Source organism: Marmota marmota, unplaced genomic scaffold (genome assembly GCF_001458135.2).
Source record: "Marmota marmota marmota unplaced genomic scaffold, marMar, whole genome shotgun sequence".
Classification (NCBI taxonomy): domain Eukaryota; kingdom Metazoa; phylum Chordata; class Mammalia; order Rodentia; family Sciuridae; genus Marmota; species Marmota marmota.
The window spans coordinates 18,450,974-18,473,157 of NW_026000082.1; the positions used below are offsets into that span (position 1 = coordinate 18,450,974).

Below are 22,184 nucleotides of genomic sequence, written 5' to 3' on the forward strand. Positions count from 1 at the left end.
TTCTTTCAAAAAAAAAAAAAAAAAAAAAAAGAAACAGATCTTGGGAGAATGATGAGGAGCCCAGGCTGAGTAGCTTTACACTGGGGATTCTGGTTTGAGGTCTCTCCTGGATGACTCACCCATCCCACCCGCTTCCCTAGGACAGGAATACAATAGTAAGAAAGTTCCCTGGAGTTTACCCTGCATGACGGTACCCACAAACCCAGCATGGTCCCCCTCATCATGAAGCACTACATAATGATGCCTCCCCCATGATGTCCTGCACCCCCCTCCACAGCCTTGAGAGCCTGAAGATGCTGGGTTTCTTCCTACCTGGGCCCAGCTGAGAAGGGCATGAAGGCGAAGGGGTGGCGTCCAGACATATTTTCAGGGGAAAAGCGCAGGGGATCAAAAACCTAAGGGATCATGCTTTGTTTAAATATCCACCAGGTCCTGGCATAGTATAAGCCCCATACCCTCCCCCACCCAGTCTGACTCCAGGCCCGGAGATGGAGTACCTCAGGGTCAGGCCACACTGCGCTGTTCCTATGGAGGGCATAGATGTGCAGAGAGATCAGGCTGCCTGTAGGTGGAACAGAGGCCTGGTGACAAGGTGTTCCTGGAGCAGCTAGGTCCCCTCCACATAAAGGCTAAATCCTCTACTATCCACTGCCAGTGACAGACAGCTTATGTTCACACTCATCAAAGTAGCTTGATCGTCATCATGACTGGTTTCTATAGACCCAGCACTGGGCATGGTCCTGACACAGACATTGTGGAAAGAAATAAAGGAGAAATGAACCCACCCTACCATAAAGTAGGACAGACAGGGTCTTAATATCCTTGCTGCTTTCAATGAACTCTCAGTAAGTTTATTATTCATAAGATTATGTTATTAATAGTAACAGCTACCAATCACTGGTATGTCCTATGTGTTGGGTTGGGTGGAGGTCTGCACACTCTTTACAGAGCCATCATGTATTGCTGTGTATGTTGTACACTGCACAACATCATAGTCTATCTGTAGTGAATCTTGCCCCCTGAAGTTGTCTAGAACTCAACCTGGGTATGCACGGTGGTATTGGAGAGCCCTGATAAACATTGTCTCTTAAATCCTGACAACAACCTTGAAAAGTAGCTATTCTCCTCACCCCTATTTTACATAAGAAGAAATGGAAGCTTAGAGGTGGAGGAATTAATTAATATGTTGTGAAGCTGGTTTGACCCAGGTCTCTGAATGCAAAGCCTGAGCTCTTTCCCTTTGGTGCATAGATTTGACCAATAATCTAGGAGGTTTCAGAAGAGGATCCAGAGGACTCTGATTCTACTCCCACAAACCCACCCCATCCCACCTGCAGGCAGTGAGCGACCATCCACAAAGTTGACAGGCTTGCTAAGCTGGCGGTACACCTGGGGCACAGGTGGGTAGAGACGGAAGCTCTCCTTGATGCACATAGTCAGGTAGGTCATCTTGCCCAGATCATCCCTGCCAGCAACAGAGGACACTTGGGAATGGGGGGTAGTAGAATCCTGGAAGAAAATAGACCCCAGCCCCAGCTTCCCACCTCACCACCATCATCCATCCAAGAGTCAGAGGGGGCACAAAAGCTCCAAGTGCCCAGCCAGATCAGACACAGTGTGGCCACTCAGCCCCAGCAATCTGGCTCCACTATCTCCCATCCCCTCCTCATCTTTGCTGCTAGGAGAGGAAGGCACAATACCCTAGAAATGTATGCATCCAGCCATCAAAGACAAGGACAGATCTATGTACGTATCTCAGGACCCCATCAAAGCCCCACAAGGGACAATTCTGTAGGTTCTGCTAGTTTCCCCTGCAGACTTGAAACAGAAAGGACAGGAGTGTATGTTGATTTAATTAACCAACCTATATTCATGAATTGTTCAAGGGGTACAGAATGATAAACTGATAAATATACACACATACACACACACACACACACACGCACACTACACACGCACACTTGGTCACCAGGAAGCCCAGACTCAAATGTGAGGTCCAACTATAACTACTGTGAAATATCTTATTACAGAGAGCCCCAAACTCCCAAGTTATTTTCCCTCTTGTCCCGATTTTTCATTTGTTGTATTGTTTTATTGAATATGTGTCCTCTAAGTTGCTTCAAGTTCTAAACAGGATGAAGGGAAAGCAGAATGTTTGAACTACCTGCCTCAGGGTATGTTCACATTGTTGCCCAACTGAAATCCTCTTTATAAAGTCAAGGTGAGCCCCACACCTTCTGATGCCTCTGTCCTCAATATCCAGGCCTCTCAACCTTATTCCTCCCTCTGTTTTTCTCTAACTTTTCAGTTATGTGAATTTGTCTCTAAAAACTTCCCAAGAATAGCAACTTGGCTTCTCCTCCTCTTCCCATTTGCCCCACATATACTACCTGTCACCCGGCTGGATACCCTGGAAGGTTCCTACATCCAAACAATAAAAATGAATAACAGAGATTCTTCCAGGTCTCAGATCCTAGACTTACATATAGGTCAGACCCTTCTAGTGAACCCAAAGTTCCTCCATTGACTGGACACTTTATGTACCTCTGCTATGTGTCTTGTCTGTCCTAGAGGCAGTTCAGGAGCCCATAAAGTTGAGGTGCCTGGCAGGACACAAAGGCCTGAGGGGAGGAGGCAGTTGGGGGAGAGGAGGCTGTGAGAGATTCCTAGAGATCACACTGCAAAAAGAGTTTGGGGCCAATCAGGTGCCGTGTTCAGGACTTCAGTATTGAGCCAAGAAACAAGGTGGAACATTTGGAAGTTTTTAAGAGATGGAGTTTGGGAAAAAGTTCTTTGTCCTTCACCAGAGGGAAAAGATGTAGGAGTCCAGAGGCTGTGTACTACCACCCAAAGGCAGGTGACAAAGGCTGGCTCTCCCTACCGCCTTAGCAACTTCCTCCTCTTTCTCTCCCAGCCCTCCCTGCTCTGTCCAGGAACCCAGAAGGGTATTCATGTTCTACCAGCAGAGAAATTCAATTCATAAATATCAGCCTCTTATTGAAAACTTTCTCTATGTGACAATGAAAAGGCTCCATTTGGGAGAAGTGGGCTGCAGGGTACATACACGCTCAGCCACCCACAAAAGCCATAGCACCAGAAGAAAGAGGTCAGTCACCTCACCTCATCTCCAGGCACAGGACAGAATGGCACAGGACAGGATGGGCACAGCCTCTCCCTGGGTTGAGCACAACAGACTGGGCTCACTCTCAACCTTACTCACCACTGGAAGGAGTCCTTGTCCCCTAGGATCTCACGGACCTCCTCTCTACAGCGCTGCTGATGCTCAGGGTATAGAGCCATGCAGTAGAGAAACCAGGAGATGCCACTGGTGGTGGTGTCATGGCCTTCAAACATGAATGTGTCCACTTCAGCCCGGATGTCTGTGTCTGATAGCCTGAGCCCATTTTCATCCTGGGTTAAGGGGTAATGAGACAGCTCAAAGCACTTGAAGTAGATATTAAACAGAAATTGAAACAGGGGTTATCAAATGCAGATATGGAGGAGAAAGTGAAAGCTGCTTTGCAGACTGGGAGTGTGAACTTCCCATCTTCCAAGCCCAGCCTGGATGCCTCCTACTCCAAGAAGCAATCTCCAATCTCTCTGACCAAATGACCTGTGACCTTACCCTACCCCAACTGTCAACTCTGCTCACTTGACACACAGAATGCCACCTGGCAGGGGAAGATATCTTTGTCAACATCCACCAACTATTCCCTCTACTAGACTGTAAGAACCTGGAGGGCAGGGCCAGGTCTTTCCCATCTCTATACCCTAGTGCAAAAACAGATTCCATGCAGGTACTCAGTGAGTTTATAGAACAGAAAAATAAAGGACCAAATGAATAAAGCCTAAATTCTAAGATTCTACAATGCCAAGATTCTTGGGGCTTTTAGAAGTCTGGGAATATCTTCAGGCTTCTACCATGTAACCCAAGCTCTCAGATCTCTGATGCCACAGCCCAGCCAGACACACCCTGAGTATCTGCAGCTTTGTTGATATGTGTCATGGGACAAGGAGCAAGTTATATTTACCAGGTAAAAAGGTAAGGAGTACTTAACAGCCTCTTCTGCTGGACAGCTGGCCCTAGGCAGAAGATCCCTCTGTGACCAGCTCTCAGTGGGATTGGGCAACTACATACTCACCCGTGCTTCCAAGAGAATATCCAGGAAGTCCAGGTGTTTCCTTTTCTGAATCTTCTCCTGCTCCTTCTCATCCTTCAGGACTTCCTTCCGCTTCCTGATGACCTGGTCTGGGCCAGGAGCACAGGTTGTGCTATGCCTGGGAACCCATCCTCTGCCCAAAAGGGAACTGAGGTCCTATAATAGGAAGCATGCAGAGGGGCTGGGAGGAAGAACCCAGGTTTCCTAGGAGTGGGCCCTGCAGGGAAGACCCACCTGTATGGTCATGGGCCATCTTGCAGGCCCGCAGGAAGCGGCGGCCATGTGGGGTGAGCCAGTAAATGAAGTCATTGTGGTACTGGAAGGACTCGATGCGCTGCTGCATCAGTAGTGTGAGGTCACTAACTGCCAAGTAGTAGTTGTTGTCCCTGCACAGCAGAGGGTGCACGGAGGGCAGAGCCCTGAGCAGCTCCCTTCCAAGCACCTGGCCCAAGCACAGCACCTCCTGCTCTTCCCCTCCTTTACCCTTAACCCTCCTCTCTAAAGCAAGCACCAGCAAGGCCTGGCTCATCCCAACAGGGCAATAGGACAGGACACAATCTGTTCTTCCAATCTGGGCCCAGGAGCCCTGCCAACTCTCCTCTGAGCTGGCCTGGGATAGGAATTAGGGGGCCAACCCCAAAGTGTCTGCTGACCTTTGGCACAGGCCTTTCTCTCCTTTACCAAAGGTGCATCTCATGAGTGTATCCAGTGCCATGTGGCCCACATCACAGAAGATGTCAAAGCTCTTATCCTCAAGAGCCTTTTTCTCCCATTTGTCCTGGAACCCAGAAATGGGAGACAATGTGGTGGTCAGCTGGGATGGATGCCCCTCTCTCCCCTTCAGGACCCATAACCTCCCTTCTGCCACCAAGCTCCCCTCTATGTGTACTCCCAGTCCCTGCCCTGCCCTGCATGCTGCTGGATTATGGGGTTTGGCAACCTCTGGGCATCAGGTCCATAATGCAGGACCAGGAGGCAGATCTTGCAGAGTGTACAGAGACGTTCCCCCAGTCAGAGCAGCCAATGAGGGAACAGGTATGCCAAGAGGTGGCGAGCTCCCCAGCACACCTGCAGCACACCTGTGCACATCAGGCCTGCAGTAATGCTGGAGGAGTTTCCTACAAAGGAAAAGACTAGCCCTGGTAGCCTCTAGGAATTCTCCAGCCCTGAGACCCTAAGCTGACTTGATATCCCTCTTAGAGATAAGTTGTAGCCACATCAGTGATAGGAACTGTGATGAGCAGAGAATGAAAAGGAGACACTTTAGATGTGAAGGACTTTCCTGATACTCTCAAATACAGGCAGCCCTCAAATCTGCTCCAATAAGGCTTTTATTGATGCCTCCAAGAGCCTTTTGGTCTGACAAGAAAGAGGGCTGGACCTCCTGATGGAGACAAAACCAGGGCTACCTGGACCCGGGGGGTTTTAGCCCCTAGCCAGCAGTGTCATGCAACAGGAGGGCAGCAGAGCAGGGCATTGGTATTGCAGGCAGAAGGTAGACTCAGGGACTTAGGGGATCTCCCAGCTACAGAGCACCACCTTCCCTCCCCCAGGGCAAAATGAGGGTACAGAGGGCTAGCCCATCAGCCCACAGCTCCAGGAGCCTGCCACGGGGAGCTCACCAGCATGGCATGTGTGCATTCAGCAAACACAGCCACGTAAGGCTTTAGCACATCATAATGGAAGCCAGGTGTGAGCAGCTTGCGGTGCTGGAACCACTTGGGCCCATGAAGAACCAGCAGGCCTTTCCCTGAGAGGAGATTAAAGATGGAAGGCTGGTGAATTCAGGCAATCCTGCTCCAAACCTAGCACCCTGGGATCAAGCACTCCCCATTTCCCATCCCCAGCCTGAAACCCTCTAGGGTGGGCCACTAAATTACCCTCTGTACCCCCACCAACTAGGCACACAGAGGCAGAAGAAGTTCTTGACTGAGAAAGCTTCTTCTTCAGGGCAAGATGGCACAGCTTCTGCCCCTCAGCAGCACTTACAAAACCAGGACTCATAGAACACCGAGCTCACACAAAGGAGATTTGGCCCCCTAGGGACAGACAGGCAGGAGGGAAGCCAGCTGGGCCTTGGCTCTTAGCTGCTGGGACTGTGGCCACAGCTTCAAGACCTAGGGGACAAGCTGCCATGTCTGTGTTTTGTGGCCTCAGGTGGAACCCTATCCTCCTTCCCCCCGCCCCCCACCACACACACATACCCAGCCATGGAAATGCATTCCTATCTTCAAAACTGCATCTCATTTTCCTAAGCCTTTTGTCCTTTCTTTTTTTTTTTTTTTTACTCAATAGGATTTTTAATTGTTTTCTGCTTTCAGAATTTTTTCCCAATAATTAAAAAAAAATTCTCTATAGTTTTTCCACATTCAGTACATTCATAAGGTTTTTCTTCCTTATGTTTGCTAAGATGTAGTCCCCAACTAAACTTTTCCTACATTCATTAGGTTTCTCTTACCTGTTAGAATAAATCCTATTTTAAGACTCTCATAGTCCCCAAATTTCTTTCCAGTATGAAGTTTCTGATGTTTCAGAAAAGCTGCACGCCCACTGAAGGTCTTCCCACAGTGGCTACATTCAAAAGGTTTCTCCCCAGTGTGAATTCTCTGATGACTAATAAGGTGTGAATTCTGACTGAAGGCTTTCCCACATTCAGGGCACTTGTAGGGCTTCTCTCCAGTGTGAACACGATGGTGTTTAATAAGATCTGAGCTGCCCCTAAAGGATTTTCCACATTTATTGCATACATAAGGTTTTTCTCCACTATGAACTCTATGATGTCTCATCAGATCTGAGCTCTGATTGAAAGTTTTCCCACATTCTCTACATTCATATGGTTTCTCTCCTGTATGAGTTTCCTGATATCTGACAAGGTTGGAGCTACCTCTGTAAGTTCTACTACCCTGATTACACTGTGAAGTGTTTTCCTCTTGGTGAATTCTCTGCACTTCCCTAAGTTCCTCATCCTTGCTGAAGACTTTTCACATTCTTCAAGTTTGTCTCCAGTATGAAGTCTCTTATGTTTTAGAAAGGCTGTGCGCCAAATGAAGGCTTTTCCACATTCTTTACATTCATAGGGCCTCTCACCATTGTGGACTCTCTGATGTTGAATAAGGAGGGACCGCTGTCTGAAGGCTTTCCCACATTCACAGCATTCATAGGGTTTCTCTCCTGTATGAATTTTTTGGTGTGTAACCAGGTGTGACCTCTGGCTAAAGCCTTTCCCACATTCACTGCATTCATAGGGCTTCTCTCCTGTATGAATTATCCAATGCCGAATTAGATCTGAACTTGCCCGGAAAGTTTTTCCACATTCAGTACATTCATAAGATTTTTCTTCCTTATGTTTGCTAAGGTCCAAGTCAGAAGTGGAAGCTTTTTCACATTCAAGTTTCTTTCCAGTATGTAGTCTCTGATGTTTAAGAAAAGCTCTGCGTCCAGTGAAAGATTTCCCACATTCTTGACATGCATAGGGTTTTTCTCCACTGTGGAGTCTCTGGTGTTCAGTAAGGCGAGAACGCTGCCTGAAGGCTTTTTCACATCCATTACACTTGAAGGGTTTCTCTCCAGTATGAATTCTCTGATGTGTAACTAGGTGTGAACTCTGACTGAACGTTTGTCCACAGTGGTAACACTCATAGGGTTTCTCACCAGTGTGAATTCTATGATGTATAATAAGATCTGAGCTTTGATTGAAGGTTTTCCCACATTCATTGCACATATAGGGTTTCCCTCCATAGTGGATTTTCAGGTGTAGGAGAAGGTTTGAATTTCCCTTAAAGGCCTTTCCACACTCTTTACATTCATAGCTATTTTTGCCACTGTGAATTCTTTTATGTCTAACCAGATTAGAGCTCTGGTTGAAGTCTTTTCCACATTCATGACATATGTATGGTTTCTTTCTGGTATGGATTCTCTGATGTATAGTAAGATTTGAACTCTGATTAAAGTCTTTTCCACATTCATTACATACATATGGTTTCTTCCTCATGTGAATTCTCTGATGTATGATCATGTTTGAACCCTGGTTAAAGATTTTTCCACATTCCTTACATTCATAGGTCTTGTTTATGTTATGAACTTCCTGATGTTCAGTCAGTCTTGACTTCTGTTTGAAGGTTTGGACACAGACCTCATATCTATGGGATCTTTTTTTTTTTTTAATCTTTTTTTTTTTTTAAGAGAGAGTGAGTGAGGGAGAGAGAGAGATAGAATTTTAATATTTATTTTTTGGTTTTCGGCAGACACAACATCTTCATTTGTATGTGGTGCTGAGGATCGAACCCGGGCCGCACGCATGCCAGGCGAGCGCGCTACCGCTTGAGCCACATCCCCAGCCCCTCAATGGGATCTTTCTCCTGCAGAAAGTATTTTTTCTCCATGACATCCATGGCCTTGGTCTCCTGCTATGTATTTTTTGGGGATGAGATTCACTTCCTTGATAACTCTCTCTTGGGATGGGAGATGTCTCACTGCATCTTCCAAGGGGTTTATCCAGTGCCTCAATATCTGGTCCTCAGGATCACGGGTATTTTCTAACTCACATTCCTGGGAGGTGAGCCTTTGAAGTCTTTCTGGTGAAGCTCTTACTGAATCTTTTTCTTCCGATATTTCCATCTTTGATTTCCACTGTTTCACCTTATTTCTGGTCTCAGAATCTCCAGGAGGGACACAGGTGCCCGGGCCCCAGCTCTGCAGACGCCATGGGGTCTCACCTCCAGGCCACCCCAGCCTCCCGCTCGGCCAGGGCCCCCTCCGTGGCCGCCATTGCGCAGCCCCTCCTGTCCTTTCTTTTTATCCTCCCTTTGATAGTTAAAAATAGAGTAACAATCACTGAAATCCGCAAAAAATAAAAGACTTCCCTGTGTTTCTCTGTGAGTCGATAGTGTTGAGACTGTTTTCTTCCTCTTGCCCTGCTCTTCTCAGCTCCAGGAAGGTGCTGATCGTAAGTAAAAAGACTTTGGAGAAGCATATGGCCTTGGTTCAAAAACACTCAATGTCTCCCACCTAATCTCAACATCAACCCACAGTCCTCATGCTGATAACAAAGGTAACCAATCCTCCCTGCGGAGCCTCATCTCCGAATTGAGGTCTGCTTTCCAGTCACCCAGAGCTCTTAGTCTCTGGTGACACCAGCCATGGTCCTACTAGTATAACTTTCCTCTGAACCTTGCCCCAGAGAGCACTATCTACTAAAATGTCCTATAGAGCAACTCTAGAGCCACTTTCGTCATGCCCACACATATCCCAGAGCCCTACCCCTGCCTGGAAAGGAAGCAATATGGCAGGCCCAATAAAGGAGGTCCTGGCCCCACTTCCCTGCCAGCCAAGAGCTTTCCTGCTCCTCCCACTGAGCTGCTGAGCCAGAACAGACACATTGGGGGCTGGCCTGTCCAACTGATAGGATCAATGACTCAGTGAGGCAGACAGGGCCAGATCCTGGCCACCCAGCACAAAGGGTGAGAAAGGAAAAGAAGGGAAGGCAGGTGCTCACTCACCAATCCACTGGAGAAAGAAATCGTACACATCCGGGGCCTTAGGGTCTGCAGTAGAAGTAGAAGTCGGTCAAGCAGGGATGGGGGTTCCCAGAGGAGGCTCACTGATGAATGGGGTTGGGACCTTCACCATCCTCTTCCCAGACTTAGGACAGATGCCCAGGCTCTGAGCCCTCTGCTTTCAGAAAGCCCCACCTTCTCCTTGAGGTACCTTACCCCCACGGCTGTACACAGCTTTGGCATAGTCAGGTTCATAGATGTTCAGGAAGCCAAGGAACTGTCCAAACCAGAGTTGGTGGGCATAAGGGAACTGGTGGGCCCAGGATACCACCCTTTCCAGGAAGTCTGTCTGCTTAGCCTGAAATAGTAATAGAAGGTCAGGAACCCAGCGTCACTAGCCAGGCCCTAGGTCGCTAGGCAGAGAAGAGAGGAGGCAGCCCACGCAGCTGGGGGCTCTCTCCCCACTCCTCTGCACACTCTCTCCTCAACAGCTGGATGCAGTGCCTCCTCCAGCCCCTCAGCCACTGCCTTAAGTCCAGGGAACCTTGTCTGATCCAAGTCACCACCTCCACAGATCCTGAGGATTGGGCCTATTTTGGTCACCAGCCATCAGCTGTGCCTTCTCTGGGGTTCCCTCTCCTCCCATGCCCCCTGAAGTTTGGTGTATTCTCCCCCAGAGGTTCATCCCTCAGGATCCTGAGTTCAACCCAAGATGGTTGTAAGAGTTCTCATCACCCTCGAGCACACGTTGCCAAAAAGCACAAAGTGAGGGAAAGGTGAGCTACTGGAGACCTAAAATGACCAAATTGTGTGCATGTACAAATACATAACAATGAGTCATCCCACTATTATATATAATACAATGCCAATAAAAATATTTTGTATATATATTATATATACGTATATAATACATATTCAATCAAATAAAACCCCACAAAGTGATAAAAATCATCTTTACCTACAATTAAGAGGGAAAATTCTAGTTTGCCTTTCAAGCTCTTATTCCTAGAAGTACTCCTTTTCCTCATGTCTCTTATTTTTCCATCCACCCTCCTAGGTTTTCCTTATCAACTTTCTGATCACCAGGGCCACTTCCTTTTTCCCCATTCTCCCAGGTCCAGGAAGCCAAATTGGATGTGGCAGATAAAGGCTTAAGTCACAGAAAAGCCAGACTCATAGTATCCCAGCACTGAAAAGAGCCTATGGCTGATCTGGTTCATCTGCACCCCATTTCCCTCCTTATCAACCATGCTTGTGTCCTTCAGCATCCCTGCCACAGACAGGAGACCCTGACCTCATGCTGACCCTGACTTCAAGTCACAGTCAACTTGCCGTAGACTCCCTGTGCCACCGATTGCCCCAGGAACCTAGGTCGAGTGAGGACAGCTCCCAGCATTTTTCCCCAAACCTGCATCTGCAGCCCCTCCAAGAGTTCTGGGATGTCTTCCTTCTGGGACACATATGGCTGCTGGCCAGTTCTTCTCGGTTATACAACAGGTTGCATCAGACTTGTCCTCAGATTCCCTGAGCTAAGACATTTACTCGTAACTCTGGGACAGTTTGTTTTTCTCCATAAGGAAGGAAGCAGGGGGAAATCAGGATATGGAGATAATTCACTGAACCTAGCTCCCCAGCCCCACCCACCTCATCCTCTCATTTGCACTCCTTGTTAACCCTACTAGGAATAAACAATAGGAGGGACTGGGAAAAGCGAGCATTAGTTATCCCTCCCTGCTCTACTCCCCAAGAGTCTGAATAGGTTTTGCTCCAAGAATCAGATCAGAAGAGGACATCAATATTGCCTAGTCAAACTATGACCTCTTTTTATAGGTGGGAACAGCCCAAAGTCCAAAGGGAATTGATATGGGAACGGTCCCACATAAGTCAGAGTCAAACAAGAATCATGACTGAGGCTCTTCCTGCTGTCTTTCTTGTTAATAAGACTTCTTAGGCCACCAGACAGTTGTCCTGAAGCTTAGCTGGCCAGTGTCCAAAGAAAAAACTACCTGCTTCTCCAAACTACTGTAGCCACAGCGCTCCCAGTTTCTCTCTTGAGAACCAAAATTAATCTGTTCACAAAATGGTAAGGACATTAAAAAAAAAAAAAACAGTTCGGAGGGGAGAAAACAGAGATTTCCTCTTCCCTAGCAAGTTGCAACCTTCTGAGTACAGGTCATGTTGATCTCAGTCTCTAAATATCACAAGTTGCCTGGCCTCAGACCTCCACCCTCCGAGTATCTCTACGTGTGAGACCTCAGACACCTTTAGCGACAGGAAACTTACTGCTTTTCAGTGCAACCGTATTCGGGACTGTCAAAATTCTTAACAAGACTTCTTAGTCACTGGACTGAAAGTCACCTGCCTGGAGCCTTTCCCGTGCATCTCTGCTCTACTCTCTGGAACTACTTAGATCCATGTTTTGGATGAATGAATAAAACCCTTGGTGACTTAATTCGGGGGAGCAAAGCCATTCACACACAGGCTAAGCAGCAATGGCAGCATCCCCTTGGGACTATTAAGCAGCTCTTGGGTCCCTTGATATCCTGTTGTCTTAGGTGGTTTTTTTTTGTTTGTCTGTTTGTTTGGTGGTGCTGGAAACTGAACCCAGAGCCTTAGGCATTGGAGGCAGGCACTCTACCAACTGAGCTATATCCCCAGCCCATCTTAGGTGTATGGAAGTCTCTACATGATATCCTCCAGGACCCTCAAACCCAGCATTTTGAAACTAAAGTGCACACATAAGTTTATACATATCATGTTTTCCTCCAAAATCTGTACCTAGCCCCATCCCATAGAATGGAACCACCACCCATCTCAATGCTAGCTAGGAATATGAAATATGATTTCTTTCCATGGTTGATAGTGACAGCAAGGTCCCTGCTATCCTGTGTGGAATCTGGCTCTCCTCACTGCAGGCTCTACAAGTGAATTTTACAGTGGAATTGGCAAAACAGAGCTAATAAAACCAGATGTAGCAGCTCCAGGGAGGAGTCTCCCACCATGAAACTCTACAAATCCAGTACCCAAGGGTCCCACACCCTAACAATGATATGTGCTGCCAGCCCTGAGCCTCTTCTTCCTGGGCCTCAGATCCATGCATATTTGAATTTGACAGAAATTCATTGCTCTGTTTACAGTCCTCCAAATCCCATCCATGTGGCTCAACGGATCCTTTTCTCTCTAACTAATATTGCCAAATCCCACTGTGATTGAGATGGATGGATACCTCAATTTAATAAAGCTCCAAGGGCAATCTTTGTCCCCTTTTCCTAGTGGTAAAGGGGACTTCACTGATACCTTCACATCTGTGGCAGAGGCCTTAATACCCCTCTCCTTTGCCCACCATGCCCAGACCTGGACTATTCTACCCCTCATTCCGCCCCATTCCACTAACTGCCTCCTCAGCATCTGTCTAGATTATCTCCACCTAACCTTCCTGGCTCCCAATTTGCCCTGCACCTGACCTTCCTATCCACCATTTTCCCACCACCCTGGCCCCTCGCCTCCTATTTGCCTTCCACCCTGGCCTCTCGGCCTCCTGTTTGGTCTCTGTCAATCTATGCACCACAAGCTTTGTAATTTTTCTCAAACACAAGTCCAACCTCGGTCATTCCCTTGCTTCAATGGCTCTAACGTTGTTCTTGGGGGAAAAAAACATAGCCTCTTGGCCTGACCACAAGTATGTACATGACCTGCCTCTGCCCCCACTTGCCTCATCCTCTCTATTATGTCCTTGTTCTCACCTTCCAGAAATGCTGAGCTACTGACACAGGCACATACTAGAACTCAAAAATTAAATTAATAATCCCAGTGATTCAGTAGGCTGAGGCAGGATCACAAGTTCAAAACTAACCTCAGCAACTTAGTAAGAACTTATTTCAAAATAAAAAAATTAAAAGGGCTGTGAATGTGGCTTAGTTGTTGAGAGCCTCTGGGTTCAATCCCCAGTACAAAAAAAAAAAAAAAAAATCAAATTAACGTCCTAAACACACAGTGCTCTTTCCAGCATCTATGCCTATACCCAGGTAGCCTCTTCTGTCTTTCCTTCTGCATTTCCATGAACTTCTGCCTCCAGACCTTATAAGAGTCACCTCAATATCACCTCCCTGGACCTATTCTGACTCCCAAGCTGAGAGGTCCCTTCTCTCAGCCCTAGGATCCATAAAAATGTGCTGTGTTATCCATCTCTCCCTCAGATCTAGGTCCTTTAGTCTTCACCCTCCGATCTCAGCATAGGATCAGACATGGAGTTGTTGGTCAAATGTTTGTTGCCCGGGAAAAGAAAGACCAAAGACTGGATTTATTTGGAAGGAAATAGGAGAACAAAGGAAGCAAATATCTTGGGGTGTTTTGCATCAAAAATCCCTCTACAATGATTTAACAGTAGACATCTATCTGCTATCTTAGCAGCTTGCTAAGACTCCATACTGTATTCCTTTTGATATTCTTCTAACTCCAACACAGCAAGTTGAAGGTGATATCTCTATTTTATCAAGAAGAAAATGGAAGCATAGAGAGGGGAGTGATTTACCCAATAGGGCACAGCAAAGGCCCATTGTCAATGTTTGCTGAATAAAATGAGCCAGTGTCTTCACTAACCCATCCAGGGTCTATTCCAGGGACTATTCCAGTGATGGGCAGGGCCAGGGGCAAGGTCTCAGGGAACTCAGGGGATTACCTGCCCTTGGACTGGAAACAGGAATGCTCCCCTCCACACATGCACACATTTGATTTGTCAGCTTCTCCCAGAAACCCCAACCCTAGATCCACAATTAACACCTAATATGTGCAAAGTCTTCCTTAAGCCCCAGAGCAGAATAAGAGGCACTCTACAATAGGAACTGACCTATCCCAACAAGACACATTCTAAGAATTGAGTAGGATAAAAGGTAGACACTCAGGGCCTCATGATTGGAGACCAAAAAGGGAGAAGCCCATCCTGATGGACAACTCCATATCCAACACCCTTCAACCACCAATCCTCTTCCTTCCCTTCCCACTCGCATCTGCACCAAGTCTAGGAATCAAACTTGCAGTTACTTTTTATGGATCAATCATGTCCTGATTTAAAATGCAGGAGTCCAGGGCCCAGCCTTAACTCAATTTCTGAGCTATTGTATGGATTTAGGCAAATATTTTTCCCCCTCTGAATCTCAACTTCCTCATCTTTACACTAGGGAAACTAATCCTCCCCCCTCCCTACCCTCCCTATTTCTCAGGTTCAGGTGTGGATTCAAACAACATCAGAGGTGCCAAGCACTGAAGGCACACAGTGGTTCTATGCCTTTCCATGGTTCCCCAGGAAATTTTTCTAGTGTTTAGGAGCAACCACCCATTTGATCTTTACATGCCCATGTTCCTAGTGTCAAGCAAAAGCCCTTTAGGTGGTTGTTTTGGAGATGAGAAGCCAGGCCTGGACTCTTTTCCAGACCTCCTCACACTCCCAAGTTTCAGGAGAGGGGGAGGTTAGGAGAGAAGAGGACAGTCAGCTCTGGCACAGAGTTGTGAAGAGGACAAGATCTCTGTCCTGGGGAAGCCCACTATGAGAGCAAACCTAATTCTGATGGAAGCAGGTAGAATTGGGGATGGAAGGGGAATTGAAAGTCTCCCTAAATGTCTCTCATATTCATTTCATGAGGGTTAGACCTCAACCTTCTCATGACCCTCCTTCCATACTTGGCAAAGATTCTACCAAGCCCTCCTGACCCCTCCATGTATCATCTCTATCACTCTCTCTCTCCCCTCTTCAAATACTCCTCACTACTTTCCAATATTCCCTATTGGTTCATTTGATGATGGCTGGTCTGTGCCAGGCATTGTGCTGAACCTTGAGATCCCAGGGATGAATCAGAACAGATCTCTATCCTCCAGAGGTCACAGACTGGAGGGAAAGATGGGAAATTACTGAAGCAAAAAGAATGGACCTAATGTGGAATACTGGGGAGGCACTTCACCCAGGGCTCCAGTGTCTGCTTTCCCCTCTAGATAGTAATTTCCATGAGAGCCTGGGCAGGGTCTGGTTTTCTCCCCAACCCACATTTATTTTTTCCTAGTTGTCCCCAGGATGCACATAAGTTACTAGGCTATCTCCAAAAGATTATCTAGAGGCAAGAATAAGCCTTGAGGTCAAGCTCATTTCTGGAGTCAATAGTAGAAGAGAGGCAATTCCCTAGATAGAAGATGAGGAAAGAGGATTTAAGAGGTAAAAGGAAAAAATATGTCCCTGAGCCCTAATCTCTGGCATCTACACCTGGGCTCCCAAACTTGGCTGCAGATTAAATCACTTCTGGAGGTTTTAAAACTCAGATTCCTGGTCCCGATCTGACAAATTAGAATCTCCAGGTGCTGGAAAACCCACAAATCTGCTTCTCCCAGTGATTCTACTTCCCTACCTTGTGTTTAGAAATGTCTGATCTAGATGCTCATGACAGAAGACATTCCTAAAAGTGGGTACTATGATGGTCCCCACCACACCGCAATAATGAGAGGATGAGCCAGGATCTAAACCCATGAAGATGCCATGCCTCCTCTGTGTCCCATAACCAAAATTTAGACCCTCTGGGAGGTCTCTCATGGCATTGCTTATCTCTGCCTCTTTCATTTTCTGCCTTAGAAATGGAAATCTTTACGCTGCATAGAGCAAAGAGGATAACGATGACGCTCTAAACCTGACAGCCTAGTTCTAGGGCACTGTCAGGGGCTTTGGTTCCTTTCCTATGCCATCGTTGAACCTTGAGCCTCACAATGATGGAAGGAGTCTGTAACCTGAGATGTTCCCAATGTGAAGTGCTCACTCCTTCTGAAGCCACCTTCAAAGGCATGAATGAGGAAGCAGTCCCAGTAGGAAAGCTGAACAGAAATCACTCCCCTTGCCTAAGCTGAAGGTCTCCCACCCCAGCCCCCTAGGGGATTAGGCCTGATTCTCTGAAGAAAGGGAGCTGCCTCCTTTCTCTACCCCTCCCCACATACCTGAAGAGCATGCCCAAAGAGCCAGTGGGTGGGGGGCCCTGAGAAGCTTTCCATAGCCCTGGCCAACTTCTGCCTCCGCAGCAGCAGGCGAAGGAGCTTGAGGAAGCCGATGACCAAGATCACTCCAGACACCCATAGGCTCAGTGGGGAGAAGATCGGGGACAGAAAGCTGGGCACCATGATTACAGTTGCAGCACCCAGGTCCAGCCTGCCTCCAGTTGCTTCTGGGTTCTCTTTTATTCTGGATCCAGGCATCCAGCCAGTCCCCACCCCCAGCCACACCCTGCAGCCAACAGTAGTCCAGATTGGGCTGAGTGCCAAAGGGTGGAGACAACAATCTCAAAAGTCGTGAACAACAGAAGAGAATACCTAGCTGACTTCTCCCAAAACTTGACTGAAGAGAAACTAGGTAGTAGGCTCAAAAAAAAAAAAAAAAAAAAAAAAACAGGCAATGGGCATCCCACCTTGCAGGAGCAAACAGAAAGTGAATCATGCATAACATTGGCATAAAAACTCCCTTTTCCCACAAGCACCTCGTATGTTTCCAGGACTTTGTACACACTGTTCTCAATTCACCCAGAAAACAAGAAGATTGTAGGTGCTTGCTCTTTATACCGATTTCCCAGATAATGAAATCAAGACTCAGCTTGCCTGTGCTCTCTTACAAGAAAGTTTCCACTATCTCCTTCAACGTGGACCCTAGACAGACTTGTACTTTTGTCAGGCCCATAATGCTTTGGGTCCTTTTTTGTGAGGCAACTTTATGGATAAGGTTCTACCCACAGAAGAGAGATCCTGAGACAGAAAAGAGCCAGTTGTACCCCAAAAAAAACCATAGAATAAATGTGACATTTAAGAACATAGCATACCATCCTTTCAGGATGATTAAGGGAGTTCATCAAATGCAATCCCTCTTGGATGGATAGAGCTACTTAGGCCCAGAAATGGGTAGGGAAATATCCAAAGTTGCACAGCAAGGCCTTGGCCACCCCCCAATGTCCTAGTCCAGGTTTCTGTTGAAGAACAAGCGTGGCCCAAGCACCTCTTGCTTCTTCCTCCAATGTTGGCTTGTATTAATCAGGTCCCCAGCAGCACGCAGAATTCACTGTGGATGTTTTAGATGAAGAATAGGCAGAGTTAAGGCATCAAACAAGATATGCTGTAGCATCCTGAGACTAGCAACAGCAGGAAATCCGTCCACCCTCCCAGGCTGGAGGAACAGTATTCCCAGAGCCTGGTGGAAGCTGGATTTATGAGGAAAAAAAAAGTATTATCAGAGAAGTGATGCTGGAACTGGAAAGAAAGAGAGAAAAAAATGTTCCAAACCCTTTCCTCTGCCACCTTCCAGGCTTTCCCAAACAGAAATGAGATGATAAGGGATCCTGGGGAAGTCAGTCTGTGGAAGTCAGATTGCCAGCAGGGACAGAAGAGCAAAGACTGAGTGGGGCAGGGAGGTGTCAAGGGGCAAATGAGAACACAGGTGGACTTGGAACTCAAGAACTCAGTGCACAGACGGCGGGTACCAACCTAGAGGAGAGTGAGGTGTCAACATGGCCTCCTCATCCCTTCTGGCAGAGAAGATCAAGCCTACTCCCAGTTAGGAAGAGTGTACCCAGAGCGTACCCACAGGCAGAAAAGGCAAAAAGAGACTATAATGAATGGAAATCCAAAAGTGTATTCTCCATTAATCTGCCACACTTCCACAAATTCCACAGTTGTTCTTCAATTTATTGGACTAAAACAATAAAACACTCATTTTAAATGAGTGCCCCATTTAAAATGCAAGTCATCCAGGTCAGAGAATAAGGGAACATGATAAGCTAACTGCAGACTTTCATGCTTTATAGTAAATTCATTTATCAGCCTGGCAGTGTAATAAAAGAAGTATTGGGGGAAAAGGTTTCTAAGAAAGCTTCAATCTGATAAAGGAGCCATGCCTACTGGCAACAAGTATATGAGATTCACCTAAAAGTAAATAAGGCTAGGCTAGAAGTTATTAGATGGGTAGTGTAGATATTGGTTGAATGACTTTCCAACATCTATTTCATGATTATCCCTTCTACACAGTACCACAAATTCACTGCCTTTGGAATGCACTGGAATTGCCCTCACCCTCAACTCCAGTATGGACCTGTATTTATGTAATATTTATAGTCTATCTGTCATACACTGCTGATCACTCCCTGGCTATAACCTGGTAGGGCAAAAGGCAAGTCAGCAAATAACTAGAGTCACAAGCTGGACAGCAGCCAACTCTCAGATCCTAGTCCTACTAGATACCCACCTGACCATCCTGATAGTATAGTACAGACAGATTGTATTCATCTTGCCCATAGTGATTAATTATTTCCAAGATAAGCACGTGATCTAGAACTCCTAGATAAAGTTTCACCTAAACTTAAGATTACCTTTGAAAGGTTTAAGTGAGCAAATAAATTCTCTTTGTTGTATAAATTCTATTTGAGTTGGATTTTCTTTCACTTGCAACGAAGGATTCCTACATGATGTACTTAGGAAAGCCCAGAAAGGTGGGAAAGGTTTGGTTAAGTAGGGCTGAGATGTATTTAGGGAGTTAGCCTGGGGCAAACTGACTGGAATTAACCTGAAACGGGACAAGGAGGATCAACCTGGTATATTTTGAGCAGTGGGACTAGCCTGGGAAGTACTGAGGGAGTTCGTAGAGGAGCCCTAAGTGAAATTAGCCAGAGTAAGGTCCATAAGAGGGGACTGAGCAATGATCTGGGTATGAAGAACGTGAGCAAGATGGATACCACTCATGGCCTCTGAAGTCCTGCAAAACTTCTACTGCCAGAAACATGACCAGTGCTTGTAGTCTATTTATCAGACACACCCACTCTCCACTTCCTTGTTAGTCTGGCAGTCATCCATACATCTAAGTCAAAAATCAAGTAACCACATGATCAGAGTCAAAGGTTGAGTACCAGCCAACTCCCTAGTTCTTTCCCACTAGCTACCCACATCCAGCCACCTTAGAATAATAATTCTTAGAAGCCCAAATGTATCTCTCTGAAGTTTCCACCCACTAGTCTTAGTTTGGTTCTGAACGACCTGATAGAAAACTTCTACTAACAAAACAAATGGCAAATATATATATATATTTTTTTAAATGTTCAACATATGAAAATGCAAATCAAAATTATAATGATATTTTATCTCACTCCAGACAGAATGGCAATTATCAAAAATACAAATAATAACAAAAGCTGGCAAGGGAGTGGAGGAAAGGAACCCTCATATATTGTTGGTAGAACTACAATTTATTACAACCACTCTGGAAAGTAGTATGGAGATTCCTCAAAAACATATGAATGGGACCACCATATGACCCAGCTATCCTACTCATTGGTATGTATCCAAAAGATTTAAAATCAGCATACAATACGGATGCAGCCACATCAATGTTTAAAGCAGTACAATTCACAATAGTCAAGTTATGAAACCAGCCTGGAAGCCCATCAACAGATGAGTGGATAAATACAATGTGATATATATATACACAATGGAGTTCTACTCAGCCATAAAGAAGAATGAAATTATGGCATTTGCTGGAAAATGGATAGAACTAAAGAATATCAGGCTAAGTGAAACAAGCCAGACCCAGAAAGTTAAGGGTCAAGTGTTTTCTCTCATATGCAGAAACTAGACCAAAAGGAAAAAAAAGATCTTTTATAAGGGGTGGGAGGACTGGGGTTGTAGCTCAGTGGTAGAGTGCTTACCTTGCATGTGGAAGGCACTGAGTTCAATCCTCAGCACCACATAAAAATAAGATAAAGGTATTGCGTCCACCTACAACTAAAAAAATTCTTTTAAAAAGTGAGGGGTGGGAGGGAATCCCATGAAAATAGAAGAGAGATTAGTGTAGTAGATGAGGGGAAGAGAAGAAGGATGGCAAAAGGGAGGAACAGGGCTGGGGCTGTAGCTCTGCGGCAGAGCACTTGCCTAGCATGTGTGAGTCACTGAGTTTGATCCTCAGCACCACATAAAAATAAACAAATAAAATAAAGGCATGCTGTCCATCTACAACTACAAATTTTTTTTTAAAACGGGAGGATCAGTGGAATGAAAGTGATCAAATCATTCTATGTACATATACGAATATAGCACTATGAAATCAGTATATATATATATATATATATATATATATATATATTGCACTAATTTAAAAAATAAATAAATAAATAAATTGAAGAAAGACTAATTGAATAGAGGAAAGGGAACAGGAGAGGGAGAGTGAGAGGGTAAGGAGAAGTACTGGGGACTGGACTAGAGCAAATTCTATTCTATGCTTACATAATTATGTCAAAACGAGCACTGTTATGTATAACTATACTGTACTAATAAAAAATTTACACATAAATAAAATGGAAAAAAAGAAAACTACTGTAAAGAGGCTTAGAGATAACAATACAGTAGTGTTCTAGAAAGAGTTGGCACTGGCCCTCAAGAGCAGATTATGAGCATTACTTCCAACTTTAGAGTTCAGTGACATCATACTGGTAGCTTGCAATTGGCCATAGTGCGATTATTTACACCACAGAAATTGGCAAATGCCACAAATCAAGGATTCCTCCCCCAGGAAGCCAGGTGTTAAACATTTTCCAACATACCATTCCCCCAAACCCCCAGCTGCAGAGTAAGTGACCCTCCTTAAGTGGTACTTGCCTAAGAGACCATCATTATGCAGGCTTGTAGGACAAGGCTGGAAGGCACCTTTTCAAACTCCTGGGAAAAGAAAAGTAACGGTCTTTAACCCCCTTAGCCTGTGGCTAAGGGAATATGGAAGGAAAGGTGGTTAAGGAGATGGAGAGGAGATAGACTGACTTTATCCAAATCCTTCCCAGTAAATCTTCTCCTCCAGAAGACTTCCTCCATACCCTGCTGTTGTGCAGGGGCTCTGACCCAGGAAACAAAGTTAAGGACTCAGCAGGTAGAAGATGAGGCATAACGTAGTTAGGATAATAGAGGTGGCAACAGCCTCCAGCATTGACTTCAGCCCTCAACCAGTTTTATTTTTGCCACCATTTCACCCCAGAGTCTTTCCCATAAGCCCTTTTTATATGCAGGCCAAAGAAAGAAGGCACACAGATTACCTAAGTGGGCCCATGCTCACAAGAAAATATTTATGACCTCAAGCACAATGAATCACAGTGTTTCTGGCCTTGACTAACCATAACATAGTCAGTTCCCAGCCCTGGCTATTCATTAAAAAACATAACATAGTCTGCCAGAAGTCTTGGCAAGGGAGCCAAACTATAGCCATTTGGGGCCTGATCCAAGAATCCAACCCTTTAGGATTTCTCACCATACAATCCACCTGTCTTGCATCTTCTTCCACCTGCAAAACCCTGAACTTTGTTTCCTGCATCAGAGGCCCCACACGACATCTTCCTTTCCAGAAACACCAATTAAAGTCAGTCTTTGAAATCTGCCAAGTTTCTCTACAACTCTTCTGGGTGGGTTTATTTTGTTCCTTCATTACCATCATTTGAGTGCTTGTCCCGTCTCAAACCCTTCCACTCTGCTGCAAGTGGGAGACCAC

The 22,184-nt window shown here is 45.9% G+C and overlaps 2 protein-coding genes across 5 annotated transcripts in view; both read right to left on the bottom strand.

Moving 5' to 3' along the window:
• The window catches only part of LOC107141798 (cytochrome P450 4B1), a 21,395-nt gene extending 4,541 nt beyond the window's left edge, over nucleotides 1-16,854 (bottom strand). Inside the window, exons 1-12 of one of the 4 annotated variants that reach the window (XM_048815436.1) lie at nucleotides 9,872-9,968; nucleotides 9,659-9,703; nucleotides 8,947-9,099; nucleotides 6,365-6,425; nucleotides 5,783-5,910; nucleotides 4,814-4,938; nucleotides 4,395-4,546; nucleotides 4,143-4,249; nucleotides 3,221-3,411; nucleotides 1,332-1,465; nucleotides 498-562; nucleotides 313-395 (exon numbers count right to left, since the gene is read on the bottom strand). In XM_048815436.1, coding sequence (XP_048671393.1) covers nucleotides 313-395; nucleotides 498-562; nucleotides 1,332-1,465; nucleotides 3,221-3,411; nucleotides 4,143-4,249; nucleotides 4,395-4,546; nucleotides 4,814-4,938; nucleotides 5,783-5,910; nucleotides 6,365-6,425; nucleotides 8,947-9,099; nucleotides 9,659-9,703; nucleotides 9,872-9,910 — 1,283 coding nt within the window. In that variant the 5' untranslated portion in view covers nucleotides 9,911-9,968. The other 3 variants (XM_015485034.2, XM_048815437.1, XM_015485035.2) reach the window with 3 other exon arrangements.
• On the bottom strand, nucleotides 6,584-8,854 carry LOC125620515 (zinc finger protein 594-like). Its single transcript, XM_048816297.1, is given in 3 exon segments — nucleotides 6,584-7,137; nucleotides 7,140-8,308; nucleotides 8,512-8,854. Coding segments are annotated over 3 exon segments (1,989 nt in total). The 5' UTR covers nucleotides 8,778-8,854.
• Nucleotides 16,855-22,184: the final 5,330 nt, after the last annotated feature.